The following is a 24,264-nucleotide window of genomic DNA, read 5'->3' on the forward strand; positions in this document are numbered from 1 at the left end:
TAAAGGGGTTGTCTCGCGATAGCAAGTAGGGTTAAGTACTTCTGTATGGCGATATTAATGTACTTTGTAATATACATCGTGCATTAAATATGAGCCATACAGAAGTTATTCACTTACCTTCCCTGCGCTGGCGTCCCCGTCTCCATGGCTCCGTCTAATTTAAGCGTCTAATCTCCTGATTAGACGCGCTTGCGCAGAAGGGTCTTCTCCCATCTCCTTGGAATGGCACGAGCGTCATTCTGGCTCCGCCCCCGTGTACGTGTCATTGCGTAGCTCCGCCCCCATCACATGTGCCGATTCCAGCCAATCAGGAGGCTCTCCCGCGGCTTCGGCTCTGTGATGTGCTGGCTGCCGGCCAGCCGGCGCATGCGCAGAGCGGAGCCATCATCCGGGGAGTGACATCTGCGAGCCCCGCACAGAAATAGAGCACGCCGCGATTTGTTTTCCGCGCATGATTTAACGCGGACAAATTGCGGCCGTCTGCCTAGGATTACACTTTCTAATGCAATGCTAAGGCAGTGGCCGCAGGCGGAAATTCTGCGGGAAATCCCGCCGTGGCATTTCCGCCCGTGTGCAGGGGGCCTAAGACCACAACTTTGGACATAGAATCCCAGAAACAGGGCAGATGTAAGACTCAAAGTTCATGTTGCAACTTTCACCAGGTGCGACTTTTATGAGCCAACCACATCATTATATTAGGGGTCAGTCCAGGGAATAACAGTTATGTGACTTCCAGGGAGTTTCCTTGAGTACAGGTCACTGAACCGTGTCACTTTCTGCAGTTCACAGAGTCCGATATATTTCCTAGTTGTATTATAACCAGTTTGCCAGTGGAGGAGCAGATATTACCATGAAGGCTGGAGATGCATTGCGACACACACAGGTTACATCCTATAGAGCCACATAGCATAAATATTGGCCCACCTGGTGTATACTTGTATGGCCACCGTATTATGGTGGCATAGACGGAAGCTTAGTTTGTGTAGGATGGAAGATGATCCCACTTTTGCTTATAACAAACCGTTTTGCCTCCAGCCTGAATCCAATGAAAAAGAGAAGAAGGCAAAGAAGAAGAAAGGGGACAATAAAAATAAGAGCAATTCACGGGCAAACAGTAAGAATCAGTGGACCTGCTTCTCCTACTTCCCCGAAATCACTCACATCGTTGTCAAGGAGGACACGGTCATCATCAATAACCAGGACAACAAGTGCATGGTAATACAAGAGGACGGGCCTCTTCTGTGCCGTAAGGCTCTGTTCACATCTGTGCCAAACATCACAAAATCTGTCACTTTTTTTTATCCCGACGGACCCCATTATAAATAATTGGGGTCCGCCAAGCACTGTCAGTGTCCTTAATGCAAAAGATCAAAAGTTGCGACTCATTTATAAAGAGAAACGGCACAGATGTGAACAAAGCCGTCTGTCTATCCCTATACGGACAACTGTAAGGTTACCGCTGTAGTCTCACATTTTTGGTCTTACATTAACTTTCATTATGTATATGCAATATTTTATGTAGGAGCTGAAAGTCTCCTCTCCAGAGGTGGCGCTCTCCCTCACAGCCTTGATTGATGGGTACTTCAGACTCACCGCAGACGCTCACCACTATCTCTGCACCGATGTGGCTCCTCCGCAGATTGTACACAACATAATGAATGGCTGTCATGGGCCAATATGGTAAGTGACCGGCCGCAGTTTGTTGCTGGGTAACAAAGTGGAAACTTCCTTTGTGCATAATCTATATAAACAAACCATGTGACCGGGTCCATTAGGATGAGACTTCCACTTTAAATAAACTTTTTGAGGAACCCTACTTCTGCAACGCATCTAGGACTTGAATCCCTTGATGGGTCATTAAAAAGGTCTAATCAAACTTCCAGGAATGGCGGCTACGACCCCGATCGTTTGGTTGTGCTCTTTCCAAGTTACTGAAACTTTGGCCTGTTGGGTAAACTAGTTTGTTACTGATTAGTTTCTGTCATGAGTTTGGCCCTTGCTCGGTAGATAGTTTTGAGATGCCTTCTGTGGTGACTGTTGAAGCGAATCGGGAAATCCTGTTCCTCTTTTACAGTTTAGTACTTCTGTGCTGTTCCCATTTGGTAGATTTGTTTCGCAAGTCTAAAAAGCTTCCGTCTCGCTATTAAACTTCATGTTCTCTGTGGGCCGAATCGAAGATCAGGCCCCTCACTCGGTGACGCTGATGCGGTTGAGGACACCACTGTGACGACGTAGAGAAATGCTTCCTTTTGAAGGTTGTAGGTGCGGTTCCGTCTGTCGTTACTGAGTCACATTTTTCATATCGAAGTAAATAATAATATCAAAGCCCTTAAGATCAGGGTGACATCAAGTTCCTTAACCCTTTAATGCTATATGACATACATTTACAGGTGCTGGCTGCTTCCTACAGCCAACACCCACCCACAACAGCTCCGATCAGCAGTTCGATCAGACCACTGATCGAAGCTGTTAACACTTTAAATGCCCCAATCTATGTTCGGGAGTCCCGTACGTCCCTCCTCGATGAGATTGTCTGTGGCATGGCCTGATAGATTGCTTGTCAGATAGCGGTATAATGTAATGCTATGGGATTACATCATACTGCAGGAGCGATCAAACTATCGTAAGTTGTTGTCCCCTCGGGGGACTAAAAAAAGAAAAATTAGATAAAAAAAATAAAAATAAAAGGTAATAAAAGTAAAAAAAAACCTTTTGTCGTATTTATGCGATGTGAGAGCGTGAAAATGTAGAATTCTGTAACCAATGATTTTCAATGATTTCCTTCACATTTGCAGTGTTTTCACTGTGCGATGTGGAGTGAAAAAAAAATGGCGGCATGTTCTATCTTTCTGCGTTTTTCATTTTCTCTTATCTCCCATGTTTCCCTGCGGAGTCCGCTTTTTATCATATCGTGAATCAAGAACTTGTGATTTTCCTGAGATGCGTTAACATTAGAAACTCCTATTGTCCAAATGCGGGAGAAAGTCGCAAGCGGCAGCAACGTTTTTGTAAGAAAAAGCGTCACTGATGCTCGGACAACTTAAGACCACAATTACGATTTTTGATGCGATTTTCTCACAGCGATGTCTCGATCGCCAGTGTGAAGGAGCACTTATACAGCAAACAACCCCAAACGGTATAAATTTTGGGATCGTGTCAATCGTACTGACCCAGAGAATAAAGATCCCCCAAAGATGATGTATAATAACCTTTTACTGAGCGGCGCTCCATCAGGATCCGTCGGTCGTTCCCCATCACATCAAGCTGGCTGCCCGGCCCCGAAGCCAGATGGCTGAGACTGTTCCGTAGGGCCGTATCTACAGGTCACGCTGCCCTCAGAGTCTAAATACGCCCCCTTAATGTCCCAATTATCGTCATGTTTTGCTCTTTTCTGAGCAATTGTAATTATGATAATTGGTCGGTGTTAAAAAGGAGAATATCTACGATAAAACGATCATTTATCATCAACCGTAATGCTGCAAGAATAATTATCAATGGCACTAATGAGAGATACAAACCCGCCCGGTGACATCTACACTTGGCATTGCTGCCTCGTACACAGCCTGGTGCTCGTATGCTGCGGTGTGGACTGTGATCCCCGAGACTCATGTGGAAATACAGTGACAGGATAGTACCACTAGAGAATGACTGGAGGATTGCTAAGGCCCTGGATAGCGACTGTATAATTCCACCGTACAGAAGCTAAATGATACCGCCTTGCAGCGATTGGATAATTGATAATACGGCTATACGTTGACTGTATAATTGCTAACACAGTCATACAATGTCTGGATAATACTGCTATACAGGGACTTAATAATTCCACCATACAGATAGTGACTAATGGATAATACCGCAATATAGCGACTTCATAATGCCGTCACATGGGCGAGGAAAAAAAATGATGACGGCTCATCTCATTGTCCCAAAAAAGCAATGTAAACAGAAGCCCCACTATGAAATGTGATTTATATCCGGTGCGATCCTGATGATGGTGATGCTTTATCCCGTTCTGTGTTTCTCTTGCAGCACGGAGTACTCCATAAATAAGCTACGACAAGAAGGCAACGAGGAGGGGATGTACGTATTGAGGTGGAGCTGCACAGATTTCAATCACATTCTTATGACTGTGGCGTGCTGCAGAATATCCCAGGTAAGTCGGATGATAGGACTGCTTTATTTCATTAGATGCGACAATACACAGAAAAGGGTTCTTTACTGTAAGAGCAGTTAGACTGTGGAACTCTCTGCCTGAGGAAGTGGTGATGGCAAAATCCATAGAGGAGTTTAAAAGGGGACTTGATGTCTTTCTAGAGCGGAAGGATTTTACAGGATTGAGACATTAGGCGACCAGCAGGGTTGTTGATCCGGTTCTTACAGTCGGGTGGGAACTATCAAACGTTGATCCAGGGATTATTCTGACTGCAATCATGGAGTCGGGAAGGAAGTTTTCTCCCAAATAGGCTAAATTGGCTTCTGCATCATTGTTTTTTTTTGCCTTCCTCTGGATCAACAAGGGAGGGTGGAACGTGGTGATGGCAAAATCCATAGAGGAGTTTAAAAGGGGACTAGATGTCTTTCTAGAGCGGAAGGATATTACAGGATATAGACATTAGGTGACCAGCAGGTTGTTGATCCGGGTCTTACAGGCAGGTAGGAACTATTAGAGGTTGATCCAGGGATTAGTCTGATTTGCCATTAGGGTGTCGGGAATGAATTTTTCCCCCAAAAGGGCTAATTGGCTCCTGCCCCTTGGGTTTTTTGCTTTCCTCTGGATCAACATGGGGGTTGTTGAAACAGGCTGAACTAGATGGACATTGCCTTCATTCAGCCTAACCTACTATGTAATAGGAACATAAGAACGCGACACGGTGGTCATAATTGTGAGCTTTTTTCCCCTCAAAAGCATTCAGACTGTTCACATTTTGCTACTTCGTATAACTAGTTTGTTTGTGCTGCTGATCATCTCCAGCCAGTCATGTATGTATATGTGAGCATATTGTATATGCATATATAAATAGATATCAATAGGTATATATGATATATTATTTATATCATTGTGGTGTATAATATCCCTCTGATATAATTTTTTTCTAATTTTTATTTTATTTTTTTGCTAGTACGAATCCAAGACCCTGAAACAATACAAAAATTTTCAAATTGAAGTCCGAGACAAAACGTACTGCTTACTGGGCTCAGAGCGCGTCTTTGACAACTTGAAGCAACTGATGGAGCACTTAAAGGGACAGGTTCTTAGGACAGACGATGTCAGCTTCTCGCTGAAAAGGTGCTGCCCTCCCAAACCAAGAGGTAAGTGCAGGGACTGTCCTACGGCGGTACCAAAATAATATCTAGAAAGCATCGTACATGATGAGAGAACCGTTCTGATATTAATCCACATCAGAGTATAACTTTAGGTGATTGGGATAAGAAGCAACAAACAAGGCTATAAACACCCGGCCAGTCTCTCCATATTTTATAGATGGCTGCACTGATTATGTCACTTTCTTAGAAGTAGCTGAATGTTAATGTTGCATATCAAATGTCCCCATCGTACATCTTCCCGTATTCTGTCTGTATTTATCGCACAGCCTAGTGAACTGGAGAGCGCAGAAAGTTCGGAGCTTTAAGAAGTTGGTCATTTTATTTTTTTATCAGTCTTTTACCTACAATGTTTCCCCAAAAATAAGACAGTCTAAGGCCGCCTGCAGACGGGCGGGTCGGATCCGTCGGCGAGGATTCTCGCCGCGGGACCAGACCCGAGCGCCTGCAGGGATCAGCGCGTACTCGCCCGCGGCTCCAGCTGTTTGATTTGCCGGGCAGCCAGCGCATGCGCAGACCGGAGCCGGCGGCGGGTGAGTGACATTTCTGTGCGGGGCTCGCAATAGGGCATGCCGCAATTTGTTTGGCACGTGAGATTTCGCACGGCCAAATCGCGGCCACCTGCATAGGATTGTGGTGTTAACGCAATCCTATGCAGGCTTCCAGCGGCGGAAATTCCGCGGGAAATTCGTGTGCAGGTGCCCTTATATTAAATTTTCACAGTGTCTTATAATACTCACCTAGCAGCCGGCATTCAGGTACCTCGCACTAGTCTCCGTCACTGCCGCAGTCTTTTCGTGTCCTCCTGCATGCCGACAGAGCATTACTTCCTGGTAGCGGGGCTTGAATACCCCGCCTCCAGCAAGCTAATGCTCTGATTGGTTAATTGAGCGCCAGCTCTGATTGGCTGACACGCCGCTCGATTAACCAATCAGTGCAGTAGCTTGCTGGAGGCGGGGTATTCAAGGGAGTAATGCTCTGTCAGCGTGCAGGAGTACACAGGAAGGACGAGGGACCCGAACGCCAGCTGCTAGGTGAGTATTGCTTTTTTTCTTCTTCATGTAGTCTAGCTAGAGCTTATTTCCGGGGTAGGGTTTATTATCAGGGAAACACGGTAATATCGGTACACATGTGGTTTGTATGTATTATTAACTAGTTGAAGGCCTTTCTTGAGATATAATCTAAGGTCTCGCTTCCCAATTCTTTCTTTATTTGTTTTACAGAAATTTCAAACCTACTGATTGCAACAAAAAAGGCAATAAGTTGGCAACCGGTGTACCACATCAGTCAGCTGAGCTTCCACCGAATTCTGAAGGATGAGATTGTACAAGTGAGTCCTATGTTCAGTCATCCAGTATATACACATTTTGTGAACCATTTCATCTTTCATGACACTGAAGCCTGTGAAGAGCCAAGAGGCACTCAATGCCGGCCAGAGATGGCATTTGCCACGATGTTCACCTTCACAACCAAATGTTGTAAATTCTCTTAAAAAAATGAAGCAATTTCACATCAGGTCTTGATGAAAAATCATACTTAATCTTGTTTCCAGAGTTCTCCCATGAAGGTCTATGTGTTTCCATGGCAACAGACTACAAACAAACCCTGTGCAGTCTGATTCTCCAGTTGTCCTCTCTTCCATCTCCTCCCTCTTTCTTGTATTACTACCGAATGAACGTTAGTAAGGGCGCTTTTACACTGAACCCTATTTTATTCAGATTCTCACTGGATCACGGGAATCTGAATGATTATTGTTCAGTGTAAATGCAGTCAGCGGAATGAACGACACACAATAATTTGTTCGCCGTTCAGTGTCCGCAGGCATAAAAATCACCCGATGATCGGCCTGTGTAAACTCCCAGTTTAATGTGAATGGAGGCGGGTGGCTGGAGCGTAAGGGAAAGATGAAAGGAAGAATGGCTGCAGGATTAGATTACACAGGGTTGTTTGTGTTTTTTTTTTACCATGGAGACACATAGGTCTGCATAGGAGCTGTATACTAAAAACAATAGGACATTTGTAATCCAGACTTAATGCAAAGTTGCTTAATTTTTCACTTTAGTTTCTTTTGCAATTATTTAAAAAAAAATGGTTATGAAAGTGTACAAAGATCAGCTATTCTTACCACGGCTAAGTTGCAGGTAGCCACACATATTCAATAGCGGTGCCCTCAGGAAAACTGTGCAGTAACATACCAGCCATTCAGAGGAATATGTGAACTTGTAATTGTGTAAAAGCTGCTGCTTGCATTGGCTATGCCTAATAGAGAGGGGGTCCTTCTACATTTTGCACCCCGTTTACTTCTACCATAGAACGTATAATGTGAGCCCACCATTCATTTGTATTGGTCCTCACTCCAAAGCTGCATTGGATGTTCCACCAGGTTCACATATTGTGTGACTCCTAGCACAATAGCTGCATGATTGAAATATATAATGTGATGTATCCTGCTGTTATCTTGCAGTTGGAGCATTTGGGAAGAGGAACCAGAACCCAGATCTATGCAGGAAAGCTCAACTACAAAGAGGAGAACGACAGTGACGTTTTCGGATCCGAAAAGGACATCAAGGTCATCCTGAAAGTACTGGACCCCAGCCACAGGGATATTTCTCTGGTTTGTGGACATTTTCTTTATCCGCACCTCCCACACTAGATGCGAATGATCAGTGCGAATGAAAGTGCTGACTGAATGTATACAGAATAAACCCCTGAAAGGTCCTGTTTCTGCTGTATGTAATGGGATTCATTGCTCAGAGCTAGTAAGTAAACATTAATGGGTTTGTCCGAGTTGTACCATCTGTGGACAACCCCTTCCCCATTAAATAAGCATATACTCACCTGCTCCTCTGTGTCCTGCGACAGTACTCTGTGCCCCACAACTGAAGTCCTGCCTGGTTAATGGGACGTCACAGGGGCTGCAGCCAATAACACAGCTGAGATCAGAAACCGGGGCCGGGGACCGAGACACAGCGGGGACAGGTCAGTATATGACCGTTTATGTTACTCAATTGGAAAGGGGTTGTACTGAGATGGTAGAACTTGGATGAATCCTTTTAAGGCCGGGTCCACATAACACTCGGGAACCAGCGAGCAAATCTGCACCAAAAACCACAATGAAAGCCGCACATGGTGCAAGAGCACTTGGTTGTGATGCTACAATCCCACGATGCTGCGGCACCCTGCAGCTGTCGGGCATGTTGGGAGTTGTAGTATGCCAACTGTTGGAGTGACACAGGTTGCCGATCACTGACACTTCACTGGAAGCAAACCTCTGGATACATGTCAGGTCTCAGGAGTATTACTTCCATTCTAAGCTCCGTTTGACTTCCTTTTTTTCCATCTTTGTTAGGCATTCTTTGAGACGGCGAGTCTGATGAGACAAGTGTCCCACAAGCATATAGTCCTGCTCCACGGTGTATGTGTACGAGATGTGGAAAGTAAGTGAGCAATATGTATTTTATACTGCTGTAGTGATTCAGAGTGGATTTTGTTTTTAGCATGGTCTCTGACCTGAGGCTATCAAGCTGTTGACTGTCTGGGCATGCTGGGAGTTGTAGTTTCACAACAGCCGGGAAGCCACAGGTTGAAAACTACTGATGTAAATGGGATATGGTGACAGACAGGGACTTGGCCACTCAAAATATTATATAGTACAGGGCTACTGGTAATGAGCAGGATCATAATGTGAAGAGGGGATGGAGACAAGTGAGAGGTCACAGACTGAGAATTAAGGCCCATTTACACGGGATGAATGTTGGGCTAACGATGCCCGACACTCGTCCTCGCACATACTCGCTCCTGTGCTGCTGCACAAGTATCGTGGCTCACAACGGGGTGCAGGAGGAGATTTCACTCCTCGCTCCTCCCCCCCACCCCCTCTCCATTGACTTAACATAGCAGCCGTTCAGTACTGAACGGCTGCTGTTTACACTGAACGCTCAGCTCATCGTCCATCGTTTATACTGCATCGTTTGCCCGACATTCATCCTGTGTAAATGGGCCTTTACACAATGAAAGAAGCGGGGTCCACAGTAGCACAGAGTATTTCGGGAGGGTGATGTGCTGCGCTCTAAGGAGGCAGTAGGTGTACACTCATTATAGTGAGAACAGGGCTCCATGGGACTGTGGTGGATAATTGTAATGTTACGAATCTCTATGAAAACTCAGTCCTACATGTTCCCTGTTGTTTCAGATATCATGGTTGAAGAATTTGTAGATTTCGGCCCTCTGGATCTGTTCATGCACCGGAAGAGTGAACATCTCACCACTCCGTGGAAATTCCAGGTTGCCAAACAGCTTGCAAGTGCTCTCAGCTATTTGGTGAGTGACACAATATCACATTCCAAACCCTGATTTATATTTGTTTGATTGCCTAAAATGATAGCGGCGCTGGGACTGTGGTATTCTCCAACCTCTGACTCTCCAGCTGTTGCAAAGCTACAAGTCCCAGCAGGATGGTAATTGAAGCTTTTACAATCGGACCATCGCAGTGACAATAATAATTGATGGTTACACTCCGCTCCGGCTCTCTAACACGGCCGCATTCAGATGCTTAATAGGCAGCGAGCATTTCTGTAATATGAGAGAGATCGATATCACTATTAATTTCCACTGTGCAGCGTTGACATCTTATACCCAGTGCTTCATGGCTCCATTAAATTACAGAGCAAATGCAATAACCTCAATTAGCGGCTCTTCATTACCGATGCTCACATCCCATTAATCCGTATTATTTGTGCCTCCCTCCTGACAGTTGCATCGGCACACGCAGCAGATTCACATTTATGTATTTCATTATTTCTGTGTTGATTTATTATTAGTAGACCAGCTTGGAGAATCGATGACTGCAAATGGGAAAAGCCACAAATATATGTGTATGTGACATTTGTAGATCCTGAAATGTTCATGTTTACTGCATGTTTTACATTTAAAGGGTCTTTCTTCACAAAAATGTTATGCCCTAGCCACAGCATATGGCATACGTGTTTGATAGGTGAGGTGTCCTCTCTGAGAGGACCTGGGGTCCCCTGCTTCCCAGTAAGTGCTGCTAGGTAGCTTTTGTATCCAAAACGTTGTAGAAACAGCTAAGTCAATAACTGTCATAGGCAAGAATTGAGAGAACCATAGACCGGCACGGTCCTATCTATTCAATGTCAGTCCGGTGGTGGACTCCTCAACAGGCAGATCGAGTCAATACCTGCGATGTACAAAGTGATGAATTCTATCTTGTACTACTTAGATTCATCCTTCATGTAGATTATTCAAGCATTTCTGTTGTATCCTTTTGCAGGAGGATAAAGACTTGGTGCACGGAAACGTCTGTACAAAGAACATTCTACTAGCCAGAGAAGGCGTTGATAACGAGTATCCATTTATAAAGCTGAGTGACCCCGGCATACCAATAACTGTGCTCACAAGACAGGGTAAGCAGAGCTGTACATATGGATCGGTCGTAATATGCTGTTTGCATTCCACTTGTAGCACTCCAGCTATTGGGAAAATACACCTCCAGTGTCCTAGCTATAGGGGACGCAATGGTCGCACTTGCAACCGGGCCCCTAAACCATGGTGGCCTGCAGGTGGATGCAATACTAACACTGGTTGCAATGGTAATTTTTTTAACAATGAGTTCGTTGTTCACTTCTAATCCACGCCATGTGGCAGTTTATGTATCATCAATCCTCCTCTCCTGACTGCACTCTGCTCTACTCCAGCAAGTAGAGCAGACAGGAGAGGATGAGTACTGATGCATATACTGCTGGACGGTGAGCAGTAGAGGTAAGGAGCCAACTCCTTGTTAAATGAGTAACAGTGAAGTTCGGGAGGAACTTATCAAGGGCAATAAAAGGACGTTTTTTACTTAGCGCCATCTTTGTACCTTTCACAATTACCTCATTGGGGCACAAAAGGGGCATTAAGTAGGCAGTATTACATCATAGGGCACTATTAACACATGGGAGCACTAAGTAGACATTATTACTCTGTAGAGGATACCTGGGCCCTACTACCTTGTCAAGGGCACAAATGAGGTGTTATTACTTTGTGGAGTACACAAAGGGGGCACCATTACTTTGTAGCGGGCACAAAGGGGACACTATTTTGTGGGGGTCACAACTGGGGCGCTATTACCTTGTGGGAGGCACAGAGGGCATTATTACTGCATAGAGTGTACAAAGGGCACACTTTGTGGGTGTCATGAAAAAGGGTACTATAACTGTAGGGCATTAAGGGGGCATTATTAGTTTGCGGTGGGCACAATAGGCGAAGTATTACTGTGTGGCAGTACTAGTAATGTGTAGAGGACATTGAAAGGAACATTAGCGGTAGTGTTGGGATGGGTAGTTTGTGCGCACAGACAGATCATGGTTGGAAGAAGTCTTCATGGCGGTCTTGGCCCAGGTAGGGGATATGAGCGCGCTTTCGTTTTTTTCGTCTATCGGTGAAGACCTCACCTGTGATCACTGGAGGTAACCGCAGAGTAAGCATTATCACTGTGTAGAGCTGGTATCTGACTAGCATTGGGTGACTCCATTATTTAGAGATCTAGTACAGCTGAGCTGTTGTATGTGAGCCCACTGTGCTATAAAGGTTGTTTTATGCTATCTCTGATATATTCCATTTTTTGGGAGAGGGGAACGGAGGAGAGACATATGTCTGGAGGCTTGTGCCTCTCATCTTTTAAGACTCCCATAATGCCCCCAACTATAAGTACTGTATGGATGGATCACTAAAGAGACCCGGCAATGCAGCTGAGGACAAGTCGGCCAGCGGTCAGAATTAAAGTTGCAGGGAGGGGTAGAGGCAAGCTGAACTTTTGTACCAGGGCCCATTAGCCTTTAGTTACTCTCCTGTACAACTTGTAGCATGTCTAGGTAGCCAGCAGTTGTCGGGGCTGATAGAGCTGGAGGATCACAGCAGTGTATAATGTTGATTCACCTCTTCTATCCACTGACTTCTATTTCAGAGCGTGTGGAACGGATCCCGTGGATTGCTCCAGAATGTGTTGATGACTCTAGAATATTGAGTGTGGCAGCTGATAAGTGGAGTTTTGGGACCACCTTGTGGGAAATCTGTTTCAATGGAGAAGTTCCCCTGAAGGATAAGACCCTGGCAGAGGTATGGCACTGCAGGGGAGGGGAAGTGCCAACTGCTCTGAGTATATTCTATGGTTGTCACCCTTATTCTCCACAGTTCAATAGAAGCAGGGAAACTCTTTTATGCCTCCTTGCTTTTTGCCTTTCCTTTGCTCATACTTTTTATTTATAGTATTTAGTATTCTTTTTCTCTTTGGAGCCATTATTAGTATTATATTCTGGTAGTTTTTTGATAACTACTCCACCTGTCTTCCTTGCTGCTCTCAGAGCTTTAATCCTGTTTAGAGATGAGCGAGCGTACTCGGAAAAGCACTACTCGCTCGAGTAATTTGCTTTATCCGAGTATCGCTGTGCTCGTCCCTGAAGATTCGGGTGCCGGCACGGAGCGGGGAGCTGCAGGGGAGAGCGGGGAGGAACGGAGGGGAGATCTTTCTCTCCCTCTCTCCCGCCCGCTCTCCCCTGCTACCCGCTGCGACTCACCTGTCAGCCGCAGCGGCACCCGAATCTTCAGGGACGAGCACAGCGATACTCGGATAAAGCAAATTACTCGAGCGAGTAGTGCTTTTCCGAGTACGCTCGCTCATCTCTACTCCTGTTCTATATCTTTTTTTTTTTTTGTTATTTCAGAAAGAACGATTTTATGAAGGCTGCTTTAAACTAACGGAACCATCGTGCGTGGAGCTGGCCAACCTGATCATAAACTGCATGAACTACGACGCCAACAGAAGACCCTTCTTCCGAGCGATTATGAGGGAGATCAATAAGCTGGAGGAGCAGAGTGAGTGCCGGACCTGGAGTGTCACTTTCATGTTCTTCTTTGGGCCCTGTTGGTTTTTTCGGAGTGAACGATTCAGCGCCGCATTGTGGTCTCTAGTATAAACAGAAACCGCATTGCAGTTGTGAACAGAGCCCTATACACACCTTTTATAATAACAATACTCCATGTGAACTAGAAGACTAAGGCCTCTTTCACACAGGCATTTTTGTACAGCGTTTAGCGCTGCCTTTTCAGCCCAGCGCTAAACAACACTCCCATTCATTTCAATGGGGCTGCTCACACAGGGCTGAAAACGCAGCGCCTTGCAACACTGCGCTTTGACAGCGATGCAAGTTCTATTTTAGGGCGTTTTCAGCCCTGCGCTGCCCATTGAAATGAATGGGCAGCGGTTTCAGCACTGCTGAAAACGCGGCAACACTTGGTGCCGCGTTTTTGGCAGCGTTAACCGCTCGCCGATTTTCGGGGTGAGGGCTTGCAATAGAAGCCCTACCCCGAAAATCTGCCCCAGCTAGGTAGAGAGAAAAAAAGAAAGTAAATACTCACCTAGCCGCTGCAGCCCGGGTCGCGGCCGCTGGTCTCTGCCGTTGATCCGGGCTTCCCCTGCATTCACTAGTCTATTGCCCTAGGCCAGGTTTGAGAACCCCGCCTCAGGCAATAGAGTGCGGTGATTGGTTATCGTCACGGTCGATGCCCAATCACAGCCCTTCATTGACTGCCTCAGCCAATCAGCGCCGGCAAGCCCTGATTGGCTGAGACAGTCAATGAAGGGCTGTGATTGGGCATCAAGCAAGCACCGACAACCAATCACAGCACTCTATTGCCGGAGGCCGGGTTCTCAAACCTGGCCTCCGGCAATAGACTTGGGAGTGCTGAGGAAGTCCGGATCAGCGGCAGAGACAAGCAGCGGCTAGGTGAGTATTACTTTTTTTTTCTTTTCAGCATTCTTATATAAAGTATGCCAGCGCTGCTGAAATGGGGCGGAATCTGCAGTAACGCAGCGTTGAAAAACGCTGCATTTCTGCAAACGCCCTGTGTGAGGGAGGCCTAAAGCTGGCCAAATGCACGATAAAAGTAGTCAAAAACTGTCCAGTTTCGGTAGTATGGTGGATTACACTGGCCAAAAAAATTGTAAAAAGATTTTGGTGCCAGAAATGTTACAACTGATTAAGTGTATATTTGGCCTATTATTTACGAATATGCAAACAGTTTCTCTCCATCAGCTATAGTTTCGGCGAATGCACATGGCCAGCCACGCCGTGTCACATCATCAATCTTATTAGTACATTTAGTTTGTCACAACCAGTAGTGAGGAACGGTTGTGTACATTTGTCGCCTGAGGTGTTGTGGGGTTTTATAGCTATACAATCGTTGTGTTCAGGAGTGTACCTAAAGGCTCAGGGGCCCGGGTGCAAAAGTTCAGCTTGGGCCCACCCCTTGTTGTAAAATTGTTACATAGTCTACTTTGTTTTGTTCCTTGCATCACAATATTGTAGAAAGTAACACTAATTTGTACGGTATTTGTTTAATTATATCGATCATATGTGTAATATGGAATAGGGTAATAAAATTCAGTAGGTGCCTATATCACAGAAACTAGAGCTGATAGGGGAAAATGGATGGCATATTTAAAATCAGCACACGAAATATACCTTAGATCCGCTATCAAACGCTCTGCACCAAAATATGTGTTGGTCAGTGTTATTTAATATTTATGAGGGCCTCTTCATTGCCCCCACTTTCTGCCCTGGGGAAAGGGTGATTGAGCATGCTGGATTTCAATATGCCCGATCCTTTGTTCCTGGAAGGGATAAGATGTCTGGCAAATGCTGCTCTCTATTGTAATGAGCCATACCAGGTAAAATGGCTATCAGCTAAATGAGCCCATTGCAACACCGATCAAGTAGGGACTGCTGGGAGATTTCAGCCCTGAAGTAAGAGATCCACCCCCCGGCATGTTCTCGAAAATGCCCATACTCGCTCGAGTAATTTGCCTCAACGAGTACGCTCGCTCATCTCTACTGAAGATCATTGGTGTATTCTCTTTACTCTCAGATCCAGACATTGTTTCAGAAATCTCTTATTCTACACAAGTCGATCCAAGTTTATTTGAGAAGAGGTTCCTGAAGAGAGTCCGAGACTTGGGAGAGGTGAGTACGACTTCTTGGCTGTCCTTTCTCTGACTATTTTTATTTACGTGTCCCAATGCTCGTGAGTTAATGATCATCATCTTTTCTCACAGGGTCACTTTGGGAAGGTGGAGTTATGTAGATATGATCCAGAAGGTGATAACACCGGGGAGCTGGTGGCTGTGAAATCTCTGAAGCCGGGAACAGGAGGAACCCACATCTCTGACCTCAACAAGGAGATCCAGATCCTACGCAATCTTTACCATGAGAACATTGTGAAATACAAGGGGATCTGTGCAGAGGATGGTAATTCTTAGGGTTTATGTCTCCTCCTGGGCTGGGCATTAGCACATCAGTCTACTTGGGAGATTAAGTCTTTTAATCTGGATCCTAATAGTCCAAATTTATCAAGAACCAGAGAGAGCATTGCAGCATTACTCCATTCACATGAAGCGCTGGTCTGGGGATCGCCGGGGGTTGCAGCGGTCGGAACCTCCATGATCAGACATATATCTCCTATTCTTGAATGAAGGTTACACGTTTTTATTGGTAAAACCTCTTTAAAGGGATAAGGAAGGAGATACAATAAGCGTCATTTAACCCTTTGCAATCCAATTTTGGATTCAGGGTTTCCTAGGGGGGTTTCTCTTTCTGCCATTATACGATAGCACCATCTGCTGGCTAGAACCAGTACTGCAGTATGGGACATGCTGGAGAGGCCCCCGACAACAGAGCAGCCAGTAATATACAGTAAAAATACCCTGCCGGACGTCTTTTGACATCGGAGCTCTATCGCCTTCAATCAGAATGTCTTTAGACATCAGACAGTGGATTGGAAAGGGTTAACACCGGCTCCTGGCTTGCTGGGACTTTCACTTCCCTGCTGCATGTAGTAAAGGTCATGTTTAATGAGAGGAGACAGACTGAATCTACTACATGAATAGATCTATTCCCAGACTGGGCGTTGTTTTACTGTAAATCATCTGCTCCCATATATCTTTTTGTATCTGCAGGTGGCAGCGGCATTAAATTAATCATGGAGTATCTTCCTTCTGGAAGTCTGAAGGAATATTTGCCAAGGAATGTTAACAAGATAAACCTGAAACAGCAGCTTCAATATGCCGTTCAGATTGCCAAGGTATAATTTATGGCATTGCGACAAAGTCTCTGTCCTTATAAGGTTGCATTCACATTGCATATGCAGTTTATGTTTTATGCATCCAGCAGAAAAGCACATGGTGCATATGCTAAATGTACATATAGACATCACTCACCTGACGGAGGCCAAAAGAGCGTCCTATTAGCCTCTGCCGGGCTCGTATACTGTGTTTTCTTGTCCGTGTCATTAAGGGACACAAGACCTTGGGTATAACGCTTGCCACTAGGAGGCTTGCACTAAACAAAGACAGACTTGGTCCTTCTAACCAGCTACACCCCTCCTACAGGCACTGAGCTAAATCCGTTTCAGCTTAGTGTCTGTAGGAGGCGACCGCCTGCTCCGCAGGTCTTCTATCCTTTCTTAGTTCTAGTTTACTACTTTTCCTCTTTGCCCCTCTAGCTGAGAATCAGGGATGATCTAACTTCTGTCCCCAAGTGGAGAGTGCAAACAGTGTTATACGAGGCAAACTGTTTCTCCCCCCCCCCCCCCCCCTTGAAAAGACAAAGGAGAACAGAACAGCATTAACTGTTCTGTATCCCGTCAGTCATGGGGTCACCTGTGTTTCCTGCTTTCTCTCTCATATCCAACGATCTCTCATCCCTACATGACAGTCGCTTAGAAGGTGACCTTGCTGCTGCCCCAGGGGAGTCGAAGTAAAGAGGATGAAGGTGAAGAGAGTATGTGCATTAGGTAGATATGGTGTCCCTTCCCCAGGGTCTCCTCTTCTCCCCAGATATCTTCCCAGTTTCCATTCCTGGGTGCCCCGGGTCCGCCTGTGTTGAAGCAGACTGCGGCCTTGGCCTAGCTAGCCAATTCTGTGTGCACTAAACCCACATTGCTGCGCCCATATCCGTAACATCCAACATACTGTGCCGAGCTAAGTATTTGTTACTGCTCTCCTGCCCTTCCACATCAAGTAGCGGGCAGCCAGATGGCCGACATCAACTCTCTAGTACAGTGCACTCCAGAGCATGGGGTCCTGCTACTCTGGAGGTGGTCAGACTGAAATTTCTTTTTCAGCAGGGATTCAACCATGCTTGTAAGTAATGAAACGGGAATACACAGTACTAATCTGTTCCTCGCCCCTGTTGGGGATCTAGTCTGTCTCTTCACTCAGCGCCTACAGAAATCAGCTTTTCTGTGCAAACAGGGCTCTGATTGTCGCTACCGCCAGCTCGTCTGCCCATAACCGTTTTCAGCACGACATTCCTGTTACAGTACAAAGTTATTATCCTTCCAAATTCTTACCACTCTATTAAGTTTACAGGCTGTTTCTTAGCAGTCGGTAACGTCTTCCTCCTGGTAGGCACACTTTTCAGTCTTCAGTATTTCTAACGTCTTGCGGAGAGCATTGTTTGGCAGCCGGCAGACCTGTTGCTTCCTTGGGCACGCTGGGAATAACAGTCTGCCCACACCACCTTTTTCTTTTCCCACACCCTTTGCTGCTGCTGCTCTAGAACATCCCAAGATCTTGCTGAGTCCCCAATGAAGTGGCAAGCAAACAGGATTTTTGTTAATTACCATTGAATCCATTTCTCGTCACGTTCATTGGGGGACACAACACCCACCCAGTCATTTCTTCTTTCCTAGCACTGGTGGTATTTTCTCAGTAAGCGATCTTCAATCTGGTTGGATTGTTTCCATGAAACTTTTTTTTTTTTTACCTGCTTATGATCAACTTCATGTGTTAATTTGTTCTCTCCTACTGCTTACCTGCAAACTGATTTAGCTCAAAACAGGGAGGGACTTACTCTGTGCTGAGTGCCCGCCTCCTTGTGCCAAGAGCCATACCCAAGGTCTTGCTGTGACCCCCAATGAACATGACGAGAAATGGAATATATAGTAACAAAAATCCTGTTTGTGTATTTGACTGCACTTCGGTACAGAGGCTTCTTGTAAGGAAAAAAATCTACTACATGGGAGCCTACAGACAACATATGCCACAGTATGGCAGTTGTTGATATGGGTCAGAAAATCCTTCTGACGGGCTGTATACCTCCAATGCACGCTGCGAACCCAGTGTGAATACACTCTTAAAGGGGTTTCACATGGGCAATAAAATCATGCAAGATTTGTGCGTTGCGAGACGCACAAATATGAACCCCATTCATTTGAATGGGTTAATACACATGAGCGATGTTTTCTCACATGGCATAGTGATGTGATGCAAGAAACACATCGCAGCATGATCTATCTAGGTGCAATATCGCCCATTGCTTGGAATGGGAGAACTCCGTGATCCTCTGTGACAGCCACAGCAGAAGATTCCTTCATCCCCCTCGGGGAATCCCTTCATACAAGGCAGGGAAATCCCTTCATCTACGACTGGGGTGAGGGGATTCCCTGCGGGGATGAAGGAATCTCCTGCCGCCGCTGCCACAGAGCATTGCGGAGTTCTATCACTGCTTTAAATTGGACTGGCGCTGTTGCCACCCCATTAAAAGCAGTGGGATAAAAGGATTCCCCGCGGAGATGCAAGGTTGTTTTCACATGGTGGAAAGTGCGATATCAAGCCGTGATTCACGTCCTGATATTGCCTTCGCCTGTGTGAAACTAGCCTTAGAGTATGTTCACTTGTGGTGGATTTGCTGTGGACTCTGCAGTGGAAAAAATCTGCAGCAAAACCATGTCAAAATGTGCAGTGATTTTTGTGCCGATTTCCTGCAGATTTTTTTTTGCCCACTGGGGCAAGTCCACAGCAGATCCACCACAGCCCTGTAGCACCCGCTCTCGGGGAAGCCCTTTAGCCCCGCCTCCCTATCTCCAAATATTGGGAGATCTCCTGTAGCTCCACCTCCCTCTCTCTCCTTACGATGGGGGATTCCTTCAGCCCCGCAGGAATGCAAAGCTGTTTCTTCTTGAAAACGCCTTGCCTCCAGTGGTTTTCAGAAGGACTGCGAGGGCGATATTGGGCTGTGAATCACAGCCCCATATCGCTCTCACCAGTGTGCAGGAGCCCTGAACAAAAAACGCTCATCTAAATAACGAAAAATTAATTTAAATCTGTGTGTTCTATTAACGTGATTAGAAAACTGGACTGAACTCGCACGGAAAAAACGGAAGTCCTGATCCAATCTGCATTGTGTACACCGGGGCTTAGAGTCTTTCAGGAACCATTTTTCTGCGGTTGATTTTGTAAGCAGGGATAGAAATGATTTGGTGTCTGCAGCGATGACCCTCAGTGACAAATAGTATTTCACAAAGATACAACCACATCTTGTTGCACTGTGAAGTTCTCCGGACGTATTGTTAACCATTGACCGTCTGCCATTATTTGCTCAGGGCATGGCCTATCTAGGGTCCTGTCAATACGTCCATCGGGATTTGGCTGCAAGAAACGTCCTGGTTGAAAATGAGCACCGAGTCAAGATTGGAGATTTTGGATTAACCAAAGCCATTGAAACGGACAAGGAGTATTACACGGTGAAGGACGACCGGGACAGCCCGGTGTTCTGGTAATGAGGCTTCTGTAATGTGTGTCTGTTTGTATCTCTTTGTACACGCTCACTTTTTGCTCATGTGAACGATTTAGTGCAGCCTGTTTCTACAGGTAAATGCGTTCAGTCCTTGACAGTCGCTCACATTCAGTGGTAAGCGATCGCTCTTTGCACACAATGACAAGTGAAGCGTTATGTTTATGCCTGTATAAAATGAACGAGAAGCGAACAAATTCTCATTAGTCCTTCAGTTGTTTGCAAATGTGAATTACAGCCCCATCTCGCACTCCCCACTGTGTGAATTCCCTGTGGAGAAGAGGCATTTTCATGTCGAAACAGGCTTGCATCACTTTGGGGAAGAAGCAATCCTCTGCCGCAGCGGGGGAATCGCGTTGTTTCTTCCATTGTTCAGTGGGAGAACTCGCGATGCTGCCGCCGGCCCCATTGAAAACTATGCAAGATCGTACATTTGTTTCCTGCCTCACGGTGCCATGCAGGAAAACATCGCTCATATGTATGACCCCATTCAAAAGAATAGGGTTCATATTTGTGCATCTCGCAACAAAGAGATCTTGCACAATTTTCTCGCCCGTGTGAAGCCGGCCTAATAGTTTTGGGTAAAACTGCCTTAAATCTGGCCACAAACAATGCAGTTTTTTACCCAATCCAAAGGTCGCAGCATAATCCAGTAGTATGGAAGCCCCCTCACTGCCCCTGTAAATGATACCAAACGGGTCTGTATAGTCTGTTCTTGTATCTCACAGAGCATCTTGTGTTGCAGGTATGCCCCCGAATGTCTGCTGCACTGCAAGTTCTACATCGCCTCCGACGTCTGGTCATTTGGAGTCACCTTGTATGAAATACTTACCTACTGCAACTTGGAGTACAGTCCAATGACGGTAATGATCCTTTCTGGGCAGATTTTTTTATTCCATTCCTACAAGTTTATTACATGAAACTAATTTTTTCGTGTAATCCGTCCGAGCTCAGATCATGTGCCGTATAGTCTGCGGCTGGCGCCGCCCATAATTACAGGATTGTCTGATTTTCATTATAACAGATGTTTCTAAAAATGATTGGACCGACTCAAGGCCAGATGACAGTCACTCGTCTCGTCAGGATATTAGAAGAGGAAAAACGCCTACCTTGTCCGAAAAATTGTCCCGATGAGGTAAGTATGTGGCCAGGGAGTTGGAATTCCAGTTGACCGGTGTGTGATGTAACACTGTTTAGGCCTCATGTCCACGGGTGGGTTTGAGTTGTGGAACCCGCAAATCAAGCCGCCCATCAGGATAAATGCGTATTTGCAAAGCAATTTAAGCATGTGGGTTTGTTTTGCGGACCTTTTCGAGTCAATGGAAGCTATTCGATCCACAGAACACCTGCAGCTGACATGGCAGCAGTGCCGCGGATCACGCAGGAAAGCAGGAGATTAGGGGGGAAAAAAACTGTACTGCGCATGTCCAACGGCGAGCTGTGAGGACCATGTGCAGTATAGCTAACCCGGAAGTGGAAGGATCTGTGCGGACGCTGGGGATCGCCCTGGCAGATAGTGAGGCCATTGTGGTACCTTGTGATTACATTGTGGGGTGCCAGTAGGTGACAGGAGGAGTCATCTGCTTACCTGCTGCAGTTGCTATAGATTTGTAAAATGTAAGAGATTCAACTACCAGCTTATGAGGTTTATCTGTTCCTGGCAGGGTTAGAGCAAGACCTGAGTTGTCTTTAAGAAAAAAAAAAAATGTATGTGCAGGTTTAACCCTTTCCAATCCAATTTGTATCCTGGTTTTCCTAGGGCTCTTACTCTTTTTCTGCCGTTATACAACGGCGCAATATGCTGGCTAAAGCCAGTACTGCATGAGGTGACACGTTGAATAGGTTCCGACAGCAGACAGGCTGCCAATATACAGTAAGAGAATCCCGATGGACATCTTCCAACATTGGAGCTGTACAGCCTTCAATCTCAATGTCTTCAGAGGTCAGAGAGTGGATTGGAAAGGGTTAAAGCCAGTGTGGTTTTTTTAAAAGTCATATTGGTCACTAAAGGGTTAAAATAGCCTGCTTTATTTTGGAGGTACACTCTCATTAGCTCCTTAATACATTTTATGGCACATCATACAAATGGAGTTGTAAGGACTTGGTCCATGAGGTAGGAGAAACAAAAAAAAAAATCACATCCGCATGATTAAAATTGCCTTGCGGATGCTAATGCACCCCCATGGGCGGGTAGAGGTGCAGATTTTATAATTAAAATCCACCTGTGGACATTGGGCCTTTAGGAGAGGGACACTGACTCTTTATTTATCCACCAGGTCTACCAACTGATGCGGAGGTGCTGGGAGCAGAACCCAAGTAGTCGGGATTCCTTCCAGACCTTAATCCAAGGCTTCACAGATCTGATAAATAAGATGTAATTGGCGTGGAAGATGGAACGACTCGAATTGCTGCTCCCATGGATGCATAGCCTATATCCAGGATGTCAGTCTTCCTCTGTGAGACTAAAGCCTTTCTACTGGACTCTCGGGCACCAAAGCGGATTACCCAGTGAACTATGCAGACTGTAGAAAGACACAAACCCCATCCCTGTATGAGCTCTATACCAAGACTATCACATTTACCCCCAGGGATACATTAGACTGTTGTAATCAAGGTGCGATCTTAGGTGGACTCCTCCGTTACTCGCTGCATATTCTGGGGATTTGATGTCTGGACCTTTGTGCTGCTTTTACAGCTGAAGAGGGGAAAAAAAAGGAGACTTTCAGCATTGCATTCCTCCTTTGGTTGATATTGTGCAGGAAGTGGTTACAGCTTCTGTCCCAGTTTCAGGTCGGCCCCTTTACCGCTGGGGTTTGGTGCTTCATCGTTATGTTAACATGTAGCTGTTAAGCTAAAGGTTAGAGGCATTCAACACATGTAGCACCTTTTGGATAGCGGCTCCCAGTAACTCATCAGCAACGAGGTCTGTCTGGTTATTCATCGTTAATGACTTGTCCTGCTTTATCAGGAGTAAGTAACCTCCCAAAAATAAGCGGCACTGATGTGAATAGCAGCAGGGAGGGTGTAGATACTATGTGAGGGGGTTCGATGTAGGACAGGGTTCTCCAGATCATTATAGCTTTAGGCAAGTTCATCCCATAAGCAGCTGCTTTGTGCTCCTGTAATGCCAGCGGTATGACCTCCTTGTAGGTGAACTCCTCAGTATGGGTGCGTGAAAGGATCCCGGCTATACTGCGCTAAAGATCGTGTGAACGGGTGACTTCCAGCTATGAAGGCTCGAGCTTAATTAACAGTGAAATTGCCTTTTCACACTATCTACAATGTCCATTGCGGATGGGCCGTGGGTCAGACTTGACTTCAATGGAAGCTGTCCGCACGGAAGCCACACTAAAATAGAACGTGCTGCGCTTTTATTTTTGCGTGCGGAAATCGATGTCCGTTCCTGTGAGCGGACCGCAGAGCGTTCTATTTTTCTGAATGGATGCGGAATAGTCGCCGTGGGTCTTGTACATTGGCTGCTTCACATTAAGCACTTACTAGAGGTTGGAGCTGCACTTTCACACATACCAGAATATTCCGCAGGGCTGAAAAAAAATCCACATATCTAAGATGTGGATTTTCATGGAGGGATTTCCCACCCTGTGAAAGCACCCTGCGGGTCACACAGGATGTGACGGATGTAGAAAGGCCGCAGCGGTTACAGTACAAGATGGCCACTTGTGACAGAGAAATTCTGTGTGGGAGCAAAATCTACACAACTGGATTTTTGCTGTGGAAAATTTATGGTGAAGCAGTCCTGTGTGAACAGACGGAAAGTACGCCTTAGGCAAGTTTTTCCTCAATTTTGGCATTTTTGCTACCTCGTAAAAAAATAAATAAAAATGGATTTTTGTTTTCCCTTTTTTTCAACCATTTTTGTAGCCCCCCCACCCCCCCCCCCCCCCCCCACCCCCACATGGAAGCTTATAGGAAAATATCAGGATCGATGCCATAACTGGGTTCTCCCAATACTTGTCCTGCGCCTTATAATTCCCATGTCACCTACTACGACTGGTTTGGGCTGGGAAAAAATTTTTTGTTTTTGTAGAAAGAAAGCAAGATCTGCCCCCCAGCAGCAGCAGCCTGGGGCCGGGTTGACGTGGCCGTAAGCATATTTGCATAAAGTGGATTTAGAATCTTCAGCGTTTTTGAAAAACGCTGCAGAAATGTTCCCCCGCAGGTGTGAAATTGTAGAATCTCCATGCGGCTCGTACTGCGATTCCAGCTGAAGAAATCCCACTGCAGTTCTGCTGGCCTCAGGGGGCTTTCCCCTCATTTGTTGCATCCTTTGAGTCGGTGCCCGTTCTTGCAG

At 45.9% G+C, this 24,264-nt stretch overlaps 1 protein-coding gene across 2 annotated transcripts in view; it reads left to right on the forward strand.

Moving 5' to 3' along the window:
* The window catches only part of JAK1 (Janus kinase 1), an 83,298-nt gene extending 59,488 nt beyond the window's left edge, over positions 1 to 23,810 (forward strand). For both annotated transcript variants that reach the window (XM_066597684.1, XM_066597683.1), the window contains 18 exons: positions 1,036 to 1,215; positions 1,523 to 1,680; positions 4,030 to 4,153; positions 5,121 to 5,310; positions 6,546 to 6,652; positions 7,787 to 7,936; positions 8,672 to 8,759; positions 9,515 to 9,642; positions 10,613 to 10,745; positions 12,287 to 12,438; positions 13,044 to 13,194; positions 15,247 to 15,341; positions 15,434 to 15,626; positions 16,334 to 16,458; positions 19,762 to 19,934; positions 20,698 to 20,815; positions 20,977 to 21,087; positions 22,229 to 23,810. In XM_066597684.1, the coding sequence (XP_066453781.1) occupies positions 1,036 to 1,215; positions 1,523 to 1,680; positions 4,030 to 4,153; positions 5,121 to 5,310; positions 6,546 to 6,652; positions 7,787 to 7,936; positions 8,672 to 8,759; positions 9,515 to 9,642; positions 10,613 to 10,745; positions 12,287 to 12,438; positions 13,044 to 13,194; positions 15,247 to 15,341; positions 15,434 to 15,626; positions 16,334 to 16,458; positions 19,762 to 19,934; positions 20,698 to 20,815; positions 20,977 to 21,087; positions 22,229 to 22,330 (2,478 nt within the window). In that variant the 3' untranslated portion in view covers positions 22,331 to 23,810. The remainder of the gene's footprint in view (positions 1 to 1,035; positions 1,216 to 1,522; positions 1,681 to 4,029; positions 4,154 to 5,120; positions 5,311 to 6,545; positions 6,653 to 7,786; positions 7,937 to 8,671; positions 8,760 to 9,514; positions 9,643 to 10,612; positions 10,746 to 12,286; positions 12,439 to 13,043; positions 13,195 to 15,246; positions 15,342 to 15,433; positions 15,627 to 16,333; positions 16,459 to 19,761; positions 19,935 to 20,697; positions 20,816 to 20,976; positions 21,088 to 22,228) is intronic.
* Positions 23,811 to 24,264: the final 454 nt, after the last annotated feature.

The sequence above is a fragment of the Eleutherodactylus coqui genome, chromosome 3 (genome assembly GCF_035609145.1).
Source record: "Eleutherodactylus coqui strain aEleCoq1 chromosome 3, aEleCoq1.hap1, whole genome shotgun sequence".
Taxonomy (NCBI): domain Eukaryota; kingdom Metazoa; phylum Chordata; class Amphibia; order Anura; family Eleutherodactylidae; genus Eleutherodactylus; species Eleutherodactylus coqui.